This window comes from Cricetulus griseus, chromosome X (genome assembly GCF_003668045.3).
Source record: "Cricetulus griseus strain 17A/GY chromosome X, alternate assembly CriGri-PICRH-1.0, whole genome shotgun sequence".
Classification (NCBI taxonomy): domain Eukaryota; kingdom Metazoa; phylum Chordata; class Mammalia; order Rodentia; family Cricetidae; genus Cricetulus; species Cricetulus griseus.
In genome coordinates this window covers 73,824,421-73,838,268 of record NC_048604.1, presented here as the reverse complement: position 1 = coordinate 73,838,268, position 13,848 = coordinate 73,824,421, and the positions used below count along the sequence as shown (strand labels likewise).

The 13,848-nt window shown below is 37.1% G+C and overlaps 1 protein-coding gene across 1 annotated transcript in view; it reads right to left on the bottom strand.

The window, feature by feature from the left end:
* LOC100752243 (heat shock factor protein 3) overlaps positions 1-13,398 on the bottom strand; it is a 62,187-nt gene extending 48,789 nt beyond the window's left edge. The window contains exons 1-2 of the mRNA XM_027431909.2: positions 13,303-13,398; positions 3,943-4,051 (exon numbers count right to left, since the gene is read on the bottom strand). Coding sequence (XP_027287710.1) covers positions 3,943-4,051; positions 13,303-13,398 — 205 coding nt within the window. The remainder of the gene's footprint in view (positions 1-3,942; positions 4,052-13,302) is intronic.
* Between the last annotated feature and the right edge of the window lie 450 nt (positions 13,399-13,848).

Below are 13,848 nucleotides of genomic sequence, written 5' to 3'. Positions count from 1 at the left end.
CAGCATATATATATATATATATAATATATATAATATATACACACACACACGCTCTTTTCAAAACAACAAGGAAATAAATTCAACCTAGATTTCCATCAACACATGAATGGATAAAGAAAACGTGACATATACACAATAAAACTTCACTCAGCAATAAAAAAATAAAATCTGTTAAAAATAAATAAGACCGGAATATATTATTATTAAATGAGGTAATTTTCAGGCTCTGAAAGCAAAACACTACCTGTTCCCACTATTAGTGATCCTGGCTTGTGATTTTTTTTTAATATATTGGATGGAATGAGGGCTGAGAAACTGCAAGAGCTGATGAAAGTAAAAGGCCTTAAGAGAATAGTTTTCTTTTCTCTGTAAGTGTGAAAATAAATCATGTCTATAGTTAAAGTAATATTGGTTAAATATTAATGCCATAACATTGAAAGATGAAGTGAAATAATAGGGCAAAATAACTGCATTATTAAATTGAGAGTTAATAAAGAAATCTTTATATTTATTTCTTACTGTGTCTACAGCTATGGTTGGTATACATTAAATATTTTAGGTAAAATATTGTGTGTTGTTAATAAACATCAAATTTCTGTGCTTGTTACTCTGGATGATTTAAAACACCACAGTATGTGGATGCAAACATGTAGAAGACTACAGATAGACCCAAGCCTTTCGCCCTGCACAAAATTTAAGTCAAAATGGATCAAAGATCTCAACATAAACCCAGCCACACTGAACCTACTAGAAGATAAAGTGGGAAATACCCTTCAATTAATCGGTACAGGAGACCATTTCCTGAACATAATACCAGTAGCACAGACACTGAGATCAACAATTAATAAATGGGACCTCCTGAAACTGAGAAGCTTCTGTAAGGCAAAGGACATAGTCAGCAAGAAAAAACGACAGCCCACAGACTGGGAAAAGATATTCACCAACGCCACATCTGACAGAGGGCTGATCTTCAAAATTTAAAGACGCTAGTCCCCCAAACACCAAACAACCCAATTAAAAAGTGGGGTACAGAACTAATAGACAATTCTCAATAGAGGAATCTTAAATTGCTGAAAGACACATGAGAAAGCGTTCAACATCCTTAGTCATCAGGGAAATGCAAATCAAAACAACTCTGAGATACCATCTTACTCCTGTCAGAATGGCTAAAATCAAAAATACCAATGACAGTTTATGCTGGAGAGGATGTGGAGAAAGGGCAACACTCCTCCACTGTTGGTGGGAATGCCAACTTGTACAGCCACTGTGGAAATCAGTATGGCGACTCCTCAAGAAAATGGGAATGAGTCTACCACAAGATCCAGAAATTCCACTCCTAGGCATATACCCAAAAGAAGCACATTCATATAAGAAGGACATATGTTCAGCCATGTTCATAGCAGCATTATTTGTAATAGCCAGAAACTGGAAGCAGCCTAGATGGCCCTCAACCGAAGAATGGATAGAAGAATTGTGGTAATTTACACAATGGAGTACTACTCAGCCAAAAAAAAGAAAAAACAATGGAATCTTGAAATTTGCAGGAAAATGGATGGAACTCGAAGAAACCATTCTGAGCGTGGTAACCCAACCACAAAAAGACAAACATGATATGTACTCACTCATATGTGGACCTGCTTTATGATACATAGCAGTGACCATGCTTTATCAGAGCTGTTTTTAATGATGTTGCTCAGAATGGTTTCCTCCCAGATGATGATTGAGAAGCTAATTTAAAAAAATGGTGCCAGGTACCACAAGAGTAACAGAACTGTGCTGTTTTCTGGGATTTTGTTTTTTACTTTTTTATGGTGGTTGTTGTTGTTTGTTTTTGTTTTGTTTTTTGATTTTTGTTTTTTTTTTTAAATGGAGTGTGCTGGATGTCTCTACAATTTTGTTCAAATGACTGCAGAACCTGGAAAAGCTGTTGCTGCTATTGATGCATAACATATTGCCATTATTGCTCTCTCTCTCTCTCTCTCTCTCTCTCTCTCTATATATATATATATATATATGTATGTATATATGTATAATTAATCAATATGTGATGTTGAGTGTGCTCACCTGTGCATGCAAATTTGATTTCATCTTTAGTAAGTAGTAAAGTTATATGCTTGCCAAAAAAAATAAGTGACACACTGGAAGACAAATGTCACACAATTTCAATTTTATGTGTAACCTAGAAATGATGAACTTATGGGAACAGATAGCAGAATTGTGGCTATTAGGCTTCAATGTGGGTTTTTAACAATGGGGAAGGATGTAAAACTGCAGTTTGAAAGAGGCATGACTCTGTGAAGTCTTGAGGTCTACTGAGAGCATGACAAATATGGTTGATAACAATATGCTATACTTTAAAAGTTGTGAGATTGTATACTTTAAGTGTTCTCAAAACAAAAATGATGAATATGCATGATATAACATGTTAATTGGTTTAATTTAGCCGTGCCATTGTGAACATACTGTATTATGTATCATAATTGTGCATGACTTTATTTATGAGCTAAATAAATGAATGGAAAAATAGAATTAAAAAAACAAAATTCTAAAATTAAAAAAACAAACAAACAAAAAAACCCTCCACAGTATGTACTACTTCTCACATTTAGGCCTTGAAAGTAGGCAGTTATGGTCAATGAATGCACCAAAGAGGAATTTATTGGTTAGTTACAAAGCAGATTCAGTATAGAAGTTTTTGCCCTAATTGTGGTAAGTGAGGAGATACTAGGAATAACAATTGTAAACAACAAGTCAGTCCCTCAGAGAAATTCTACTACCAAAAAGAAATCTGATTGTTTTTTAAAAAATAATTTATAGGAAAACCTGTCTCGAAAAACCAAACAAAAATATTTTATAACAATGGTACACAATTTACACTAGAAAATAATAAATGTTCATTAAGAAAATTTTGAGAAAAATAAAATGTAAATAACTTTTTTAAAGTGTCTAAAATAAAAAACAACCTTAATAATTGTATTACATAAAATGATAACACATTTTAAATGTGGGAAATATTTATAAAACAGTAGATAAAAATATTACAGATGCAAATTTTAAGCACCAATATTTTCATAAATATACATTATTTGTCAATACTGTTTGTATTTATAATTTTTCCATACTAGTAACACAAAAATATGTTGAAAAATAAGGTGTGTGGAACAACGTAATTCACATTTGTGTTATGTAAGACTTTCAGAACTTTAAAGATTAGAAATAGAAGAACTAAAATATAATTAATCAAGCTAATGAATTGCCTAGCTGTACAATCTGGATCAAGAATACTTAATCTCTTTAGTCCCTATTCTTTAATACTAGCACAGTAAGATTAAACTAGATAAATTTTTGGTCCCATTCATCTGTGTGATTCTGAACTCAAAAATTGTAAATGAGATCTTTTCAGAAAGGTAATTTTTATGTTTGAAATGGTTCAAATAATAATGGCTATCACAGGCACATATGTTTGAATATTTGGTCCTTAATTGGCAAAACATTTTGGGAAGGATTAGGAGATGTGGCCTTTTTGGAAGAGATGTGTCACTGGGGTAGGCTTTGAGCATTCAAAAGCCCACACCATCCCCAGTTAACTCTCTGCCTTGTGTTTGTGTTTCTAGATCTGTGCTTTCAGCTACTGCTCCAGGGCCATGCTTGCTGACCTGTTGTTATGATCTTACCATGACCATCATGCACTATAACTCCCAGGAATTATAAGGTCCACATCAAATGCTTTCTTTTATAAGTTTCCTTGGTCATAGTGTTTTATCACATCATTAGAAAAGTAACTAAGAAAGAACTTTATTAAATACAAAAAAGCTATGCAGAATTTAAAAATACAGTATAGTAAAAGCTTTTCACTCAACTTGTACTTATATTTATACATTGAAAACAAAACAGATATTTTTGTGACAAATGTTAATAATTGTACAATTAAATCCTACTTACACATGTTGAGCTGTCGTATAAAGCTGGCTATTTTGTTATGCTTGAAGTATTTTGGTAGTATTTCATTGCAAAAGGTTTCTTGATTCACAATCTGAAAGCTCTGACCATCCTTGTAATAAAGGAAGACCAACACATAGTCATTTATAGAAAAAAAGTAAGGTTTCTTTCACTCAAGCAACAATTCAAGTTAATGCCTCATGATCCCCAAACTTACAAAAATTTAAAGTCCAAATTAAAAATTCTTCACACTGGAAGTATAGCTCATTAGATGAGCATGTTCATAGCATGCACAAGGCTCTGGTTTCAGTCCTTTATTATGGAGGGAAATTAGTATAAAGATATAGAATATAAGCAAAAGAAATACCATTAGGGAAAATGTAATGGACTGATCATGAAAGCATGTGTCCCCAAATCTCGCAAATTAAACATAAACAAGCAAAATCAGACATGGTAGAGCATATCTGTAATTCCAGTACTTGGAAAACAAAAGCAGGAAGACTGAGGGCTTAAAGTCAGTCTGGATCATACAAGGAAACTTTCTTTCCACAGAATTTGGCAAAAAAGAAGACATGAAGTAGTAATTCAAAGAATTAGCCTAGCTGGGTAGGGTGGCACACGTCTTTAATCTCAGAAATTGGGAGGCAGAGGCAGATCTCTGTGAGTTCAAGGACAGCCCAGTCTACAGAATGAGTTCCAGGATATCCAGGGCTACACAGAGAAATCCTGTCTCAAAAAAAACAAAACAACTGTCAACCTGACAAAACACAGAATCACCTTGGAGATGGACTTCTATGCATGCCTACAGGGGATTTAACTGACTGTGTTAAGTGATGTGGGAAAACACCTCTTACTGGTAGGTAGGACCATTCCCTGAGACAGGCATCCTGGAAGGTACATGTGGAGAGGAGGTGGTGAGAAGCATGCCACATTCACCCCTTACTCTCTGCTGCTTTACTGTGGTAGCAGTGTAACTAGCTTCTTCAAGCACTGGGTACTGTGACTTCCTCCAGCATAATAGGCTGTGGCCTTGAACTGTGCGTTGAAATGAACATTTCCCCCTTACGTTGCCTGTGTCAAGATATTTTATCAAAGCAACAGAAAACTGAGACACCAATTAATTTTTCAACAAAAGTTTTCAAAATTTAAATTACAACAATGAGATATAATCTTTCGTCTATCAAATTGACAAAGACTTAAGAAATTATTAATCTTCAGTGTTTGCAAATTAGCAAGGGAACAGATAAACAGGTTCTCATACTGTCAGAATTTAAATTGCCTCAATATTGTTAACAGTAAGTATTCAAAGTCCCCAAACACTCAGTCTTTGGCTTATAAGTTCTAATTCCAGATTGTACAGAGAATAATTACTGATATGTGATAAGATTTAATAAGTATTTGTATATGATATTAAAAATTGGAAAATACCAAACCATCCCGAGTGAGGTAACCCAGTCACAAAAAGACAAACATGGTATGTACTCACTGATATATGAATTTTAGACATAGAGCAAAGGATTACCAGTATATAATGCTCTTCACCAAAGAAACTAGGAAACATGAAGGACTCTAAGGGATAAATGGTCCCCAGGAATGGAAGTGGCATGAACTCCCGAACTAATTGGGGGCATGAGGGTGGGGGGAAAGGAGCTGCTACAATAAGAGCAAGAGAAGAGGAGAGGAAATGGAGGGGCAGAAACATTGAGTTGGGGGAAGAATAGAGGAAAGAGAGCAGGATGAGAGATACGATATCAGAGGGAGCCACTATAGCCCCTAGAAGGGATCTGGAACCAGGGAGATCTCCAGAGACCTACAAGGATGACATGATCTGACAATCCAGGCAACAGTGGAGAGGATAACCTAAAAGCCCTTCCCCTAAAATGAGATTGATGACTTCTCTTTATGCCATCCTAGAACCCTCATCCAGTGGCTGATGGAAACAGAGACAGACATCCACAGATATACAATGAGCCGAAATCGGGAATTTAGTTGAAGAGAGGGAGGAATGAAGAACGAAGGGGTCTGTACCAGGTTGGAGAAACCCACAGGAACAGTTGACCTGAACAAGGGAGAGCACATCGACCCCAGATGCTGTCAGGGAGGCCCGTACAAGACTGATCCAGACCCCTGAACATGGATGTCAATAAGGAGGCCTCTGCACTCCAGGGAGCCTCTGGTGGTGGATTAGTATTTTTCCCTGGTGCAAGAAGGGACTTTGAGAGCCCATCCCATATGAAGGGTTACACTCTGGCCCTGGACACATGGGGAAGGGCCCAGGACCAGCATAGGAAGACTTGGTGGACTTTGCAGAGCCCCAGTTGAGGGCCCTACCCTGCCTGGGGAGTGGTGGGTGGATGGGGTGGGGGGTAGACTGGGGGTGGGGGAGGAGGGTTGGGGGTGAGGGGAGGGAGAGGGAGAAGGGACTTGAAATAAGCTTGTTCCCTAACTAGAACTAATAAAAAAATTGGAAAATACCATCATACTAATAACTAAATTTACAGAAATGAATATTATACAGTGATAAAAATTCTATCCCTAGCATCCCTGCTCTCCCAAAAGATATTTAAGCATACAAAACAATATTACATAAACTGATAAGAGTAGTTATCAATGGATGGCACTATAACTACTTTACTTACTTTCTAAAAACTAGACTGCAACAAAAAGTATTTTAACATAGGCAAAGATGGTAACATTTTTCTATGCTGCTTATTCTCTTAAATTATAAATCTAAACTTAAATGAAATTATGAAAGAATGAATTAACTCCAATATCATGATTTTTAAACTTGATTCCCTACTTCACCTAAGAATTATAAAAAAGCCCTGCTTATCCATATTTATCCATAGGATTCCACAGATAGTTTAGTTCTTTAGAGAAACATAGCTCATTATAATCCCCCAAAGCATCAGGATAAAGCGTGCGTGCGTGTGTGTGGTGTATATATATGTTTATACGTGCATGTGCCTGTGTATGTATGCACATGCTTCTGGAATCCAGAGGAGGATATTAGTGTCTTGCTCTGTTTCTCTACCTTACTCCCTTGAGCCAATGTCTCTTACTGAACCTGGTACTAGGTAGGTAACCAGAAAGCCCCAGGAAATCTCCCGTCTTACACACACACACACACACACACACACACACACACACACCACATGCGCGCACACACGCATGCACGCACGCATAAACACAGTTTTTACCCAGATTTTGGGATCTGAACTTAGATCCTTTGCTTATGCAGCAAGTACTTTTACCTGCTGAGTCATTTCTCTGGCCCTGGAGCCAAGGATTTTAATTCATTCTAGCCTAGTCATTAGTGGGGTCCCTGAGTCACTCTAATAAAAGGTATGTGCATTTTAGGAGGATAGGATTATCTTTAGTTAGCTTTGAGTCACAAAACTATTTATAAACTAATTTATTGTAAGACCAGAATCCATACCACCTTTGCTTTTCCCAGAACTGACTGGTCTTCAGAGATGAATAAAGAATGTCAGACAATATCTGTAAAGTATAACATTATTGTGCATCTTGATCAAACCTTTGTGGAGATACAAAAAATAACTCAATTGAAAGGAATCAAGAAGTTTAAAATGTCATAGAGAAGAATGTTAACTATAAACTGGATGAAAGGTTTCTGAATAATTAGAGGCTTGACAATGATACATAATGAAATGAAAGAAAATGTAATGATGTATGTTTCAAGCTCCAACTTTAGTTTTTTGAGAATGGAATAGTGAGTATTGAAAACAACACATATATCAGAAAGATCATGGTGACATTACACAGGAGTGGGGAAGGGACTAACAAGAGGAAGCTTGGAAAATAGGGTAGAGCTGTAAAAGAGAGGGATAAATAAAACAAATTATACTGACACGAGAATGAAAAAGTCATAACTAGACCCATTATATTGTATGATTACTTAAAAATAATTCCAGTAGAAAAACACAGATAATTATCTGGGAGTATTATCACATGTGTAATTTAGTATTCTGGAGGCAGAATCAGGAGGATCATAGGTTTAAGAGCAATGCCACACTATACAAGAAGATCTTACTGAACAACAAGCAGGGGCATCTGGAGATTATCTCAGTGGGAGGGGTTTGTGCAGCAGCACAAGGCCCTAAGTTTCATCCCTAGCATTGGAAAAAATAGAACGTAATATTTTACATTGTGTGGTCAGAACTATATTTGGTGCAAAAGAGAAAAAAATCCATACAAATTTCTTTCCTACAGAAGAGGATAAAATGGAATCTAATCTCTAATCAGGAGGTTGCTAACACAGAGCACCATATTAAATACCCTTTCCAGATTAAATGGACACTCTGCTTTTCTAAAAATGTTCAAAGTGAAACTTGGCCGACAGCCCTTCTACTGATCTTTAAGTCTGATAATACTAAAGGACTTTGGGCTCATTACATCTTGCCTAGTAATTTAATAACTAGCTGAGACTTATCACTTATAAATGATGGATAGAATCGATCTTATGTTTTCAGATAAGAAAAATGAACTACAAGGGCAATAGCTAATTTCACTGAACACACATTAAAGACTAAGGGGCTTTGATTCCTGTTGGCTATAGATACTGATTTGTCTTATTGGGGAATCTTTTCATGTTATATGTGACCTGTAGCAATGCTAGAATTAAAGGTGATAAGGTAGCAATATGGAGTACTGAATGTAATGATATACAAACATATGAATATGTATGCATTTAGTACTTTATAGTGCTGTCTTCACCACACATTGTAAACTATCAATACATACACAAATGTATCAGTATGCAACATATATATTAGTGTGTGTGCTCATGTGTGTATGTGTATTTCTTTTCTGAGACTGTGATAAAACACTATGGCCAACACAACTTACAGAAGGGAGAATTTATTAGGACTTAAGAGATCATCAGGGCAGGGAGGCATGGAAGCTCGAGCAGGATGCAGAGAGATAACATCTTCAACCACATGCAGGATTCAGAGAGAATGAGAGAGAACTGAAAATGGATAAGACTATGAAACCTCAAAGTCTGTCTCTAATAACATACTTCCTCCAGGAATTCTGTGTCTCCTAAACCACTGCCAACAGTGATACCACCTGGGAACCAAATGTTCAAATACTCAAGCCTATGGGGGCGGCATTTCTCGTTCAAGCAGCCACATATGGAGAATATACAGGAAAGGTTAAGACTTCCACCAAAGGCAGTAATTGCTTATGAGCCTCATACAGCACAGTGAATAAGGATTGCTCCACCACTAAAATGGGTTTGTTGTTAGAAAAGATAATTTCTGAATGTTCTCATAGGGCACTGTGCAAGCACCTGAGATTTGGAGCTGATTCAAAGTGTTATGGAAACAGGCTGGCCTGTATTTAAGTATGATTTCACATTGGAGAATGACTGAATGGACAGAGATTGATAATTCAGGAATGATAAAAAGTGTTCTAAAATTGTGCTGATGAACGTACCACTTTAGAAACATGTTAACAAAACTTGGAATTACATTCTTTGAGTGAAATGAACAACATGTCTTAGTAAACTGTTATTTAAAAATTGATTCCATTTCAATGTTGCTAAGATGGAGCAGTCTCATTCTCTTTTGTTTTGTACTCCTACATTCACTATGGAAAACAATATTCAGGGCTAGAAACTAGCTCAGCAGCTAAGAGCAGTTGCTGTTCTTGCAGAGAACCCAAGCTTCTTTCTCAGCATCCACATCAGGCAGTCCATTACTCCCTGTAACTCCTGTTTCAGGGGATCAAAACCTTCTGGCCTCCATGGGAACTCACACTCACATGGTAAACATACAGATACCACACACACACACACACACACACACACACACACACACACACACACAGAGAGAGAGAGAGAGAGAGAGAGAGAGAGAGAGAGAGAGAGAGAGATCACATACATATAATTTAAAAAAGTTACAATAGATTTTAAAAATCAGTGCTGGAGTGCTCACTATGCTAACTGAAGAATTACAGTACATATCATCTTCAAAATCCATAAATGTTTTCCTGGGCCACTGGGAAATAGCCTAGCAACATCACCATGACAAACAAATTTTATCCATCTTCAATATTCAAAAAAGAGCTTTCAATCTATACATAAACAAGCAAATATCCTGGTCTTGTACCAGTGTATGTATGTGTACATTTTGCTTATTTAAAGAGTATGATACACACAGTATTGTATCAGTTTTCTTTGTTTATAACATTATTTTTTGCTGTACTAACATTTTATAATCACTACATTTTAATTTCTTTGCTTTTCTATTTGAGAGTGTTAGTGATTTTTATTTCTGTTCTTATTTTTCCTTATAAAACACTGACGGAGGAGATTTCATTTTACCTAGTCAGAACCGTTAAGATCAAGAGAACAACTGACAACAAATGCTGACTAGGATGTAGAGAAGGGTGACACTTCATTCACTATTGATGGGATTGCAAACTGGTGCAGTTACTTTCAAATCAGTGTGGAGCATCTTCAAAATATTTTTAAGAGAAAATTTACCTTATGACCCAGCTAGACCACTGTTCTGCATGTGCCTAAAGGATTAGACTCCAGCAGATACTTGCTCAGCCATACTCATGATACTCTAACCACAATAACTAGGAAAAGGAAACAACTAAAATGCCTTTCACAAGATGGATGAATAGTGGAAATGAGGTGAATATTCATATTATTTGGCTACAAAGAAAAATGGATTCATGAAATTTTCAGGTTAATATATAGAATTAAAAGAGTGTACTGAGTCAGGTAATCCAAACCCAGAAAGAAAATGTTGAATTTTTTGTTTATTTGTGGTTCCCAATTCTTAACCTGTAGATGTGAGTGTATTGCCTCTGCTATCCACAAATACCAAGAAAGTAAAAGGGGACCTGTGAGAAGGGGGCAAGGGGAGCTCTAGGGAGAGGAATACCGGAACATGGGTGCTATGAAAGGAAAAACAGGGGGAAGACTTGGTTCTCAGGGGGAAAGTAAGGGCAACACAGGAGGCGGTGGGAGGATAAATTAAACTAAATATGTCTGAAAAGGCCAAGGGGAACCAATTTATTTTGTGGTTACTCAAAATTAGAGAATATATGCATAAAAGTTTATTGCATACATATATACTTATAGATAATTGAAATTATGTCAATTGGGTTGATAGTGTTCCCCAAAAGCCAGAGACTATCAGCAAAAACGCCAGTACCAGGCATAGGAAACCTGCTTTCAAGTTGGTGATAAGGGAAATCCAAGTGAATCCCAAAAGAATACAGTTATTGCTGTTGTTCTTGGTTGCCTCCCAGAGGTTGAATATACATCCCTACTGCTGACAACATCACACACTTAATACAAGGACTCAGGATATTTGAGCTGGATCTAGCCTGAAAACCTCCTTCCTGCTGTCTAACCTCCATAGAACCAGAAAGTACTATGTAATTTGCCAAAGGAAGGAAGCAGTCCATAGTCCTACCCAGGTATAATGCTGATAATCACAACAATGAGCAGCATGGCTCACCTGAAAGGTGAAATAGTGGCACTTATATTCTGGAAGTAACTAACACTCATCTAATTGAACATGAGGCCCACTCAGTAGGAAGGAATTCATGTCTGGCACAGTAAAGTTTACCAATTAACCATGGTTAGAAGTCATGGACCCTAGGGAAGAACCTATTATTGCCACTTTAATAAACCAGTATAAATCTTAACGGGATTGTAAATCCCGTTATATCCTTATATCTGAAGATAAGTGTAGCTCTTACTTCTCATAAAAAAACCCACTTTTTTCTCAGTAAACAGAGAGCATTACAGAAAGTCACAACTTTTCAAAAACATAGAAGAATTGACTGTTCAGTGCCGAGATCGAGCTGACCCATTAACAATACAACCTCCTCATAGAGGGCTCTGGGAACACTGCAGAACAGGGGTTAGGAAGAGTCCAAGTGCTACAGGACTAAGACATCTGCTTTGAGATAGTGTCTTCTATATATGGAAAGAGAATCCATGAACTTTGCATAAATTCATAATTATGAATATCCAAGGGCAAGGATCAGTGGGATAAAAGATTGACTCTAAACTCTTGAAGCCAATTTAATTAATTAATAAGTTATTATCATTACTTTTGTGGATTGGTGGTGGAAAGGCTCACGGCCTTTAACATGATGGATAAGTGGTTTACCAGTGACCTATATCCCAGCTCTAATTTCTTTAAATATAAAACATTTACTTCAATATTTATTTTGCATTAAACCTATATTCACGAAGAAGTTATAAATTAAAGATGACACCCACTATTTTCTTCAAATGAATTATGAGTAAGAGCTGTTTATGAAACAACAAGACTGGCTATGTGTTGATCATTATTTGAAGTTAGCTGTGGTACTTGGGAATTCATTATACCACTTTGTATTTGTGGTTGACAGTTTATTAATTAAAAGTTTTGCCTCAGTTGAATGTGGTAGTACATTTCTGCATTACTAGCACTGGGCTAGTTGAGGTAAGATGATCATGCATCAAGACCAACTTGGGCTACAGAGTGAAACCCTGTTTTAAAAACAAATGTATATGATGCCAAAGTGAATATTACTTTGGACAACTAACCACAATCTGCTTTTAGCAGGTTTTACAAGATTTTATCCCCAGTTAGAGTAATTAGAAGCTAAATATAAATCAAAATCCCAGTGAAAAAAAGTTCATTCATAATTCACCCAGCTCAAACAATGAGAGGCTAACAATGCCCCAGGAATAAAATGAGGTGTATCACAAATTCTTTCAGAAACTTTAACAGTAGCTAGCCATGGAACACCCATTTTAGGTACACTTGGCAGGAAAGCTTCTTATTTTTGCCAATCTGATCTACACAGTGGGTTTCAGGGCAACCAAGGCTACATTGTGAGATGGTATCTTTCAAAGAAAGAAATAGTAAGGGCTAGTTGTGTAGCTCGGTGGTAGAGCACTCGTGGAACATACTGTATGAACTCACATCCATACCAAGTACCACAGAATAAAACCCAACAAGCCACATAATTTGTGCTTTCGTAGAAAAGCCAGAATATGTGCTACTCATATTTTTATGGTGAAGCTGTCCAATTCTGAGTGACTTTTTACTCATGCAGCACGCGTTTTGTGATTCTGAGAAAAAAAAGGTAGAAAACGAACGTAGCTTTTGTCAGGAATCACAGCACTGGATGAAGTGAGACTTAATCAATCATCTTATGAAACTCAACGTCCACCAAAGGGCTGTTGGGGGGGGGGGTCTCAAAAAATGCTCTTTACCTCTGTCCTTCAACCTGTCTGAAAATTTCCAGCACCCGGAAAACAGTCTTTCCGAAGCTACGCCCCTCTATTTATACCCGCGCTTTTTCCCGCCCAGGCTTTACCTTGCTCCAGCGAATCACATGGTCCAAGACGGTATTGTCTACTAATACCCAGAGTTTGGTGAGAAAGTTAGGAACTGTCTTGCAGAATTGCTCCATGTTTCGGGATGTCACTTCCTCAAGTAAATGTTGTTCTGGACAACTGTAGGCAGCAGCGAAAACCTGAGCGAGGATTACCAGGAGAGCAAATTCACTTCTGGTCAAGCAGCAGTTTTACCTGACTAAAAGCTGATTAGCCGCCGGTCTTAAGAACTTTGCTTGGGGGCGGGCCTTAACTTCCCAGAGGACAATTCTCATTGGCTAGTTATAGGACTCTGATTTCTGCGCCTTCTGGCACGTGACTATCAGGGAACTTCCGGTGGAGGAAAACATGGGTAGTGTGAGGAAAAATACGCCAGGAGCAAAAACAGTAGGGGGCACCACTTTGGATGTTTTCTCCACTGTTTTCCTAGCTATGGATGCAACAATAAGAAAGAGAGTTTGCAAACTCCCTCTTTGTCCCTAGCAAAAGTTAGCTACTTGCTGCTAGAAGAACGCTGGATATGATAT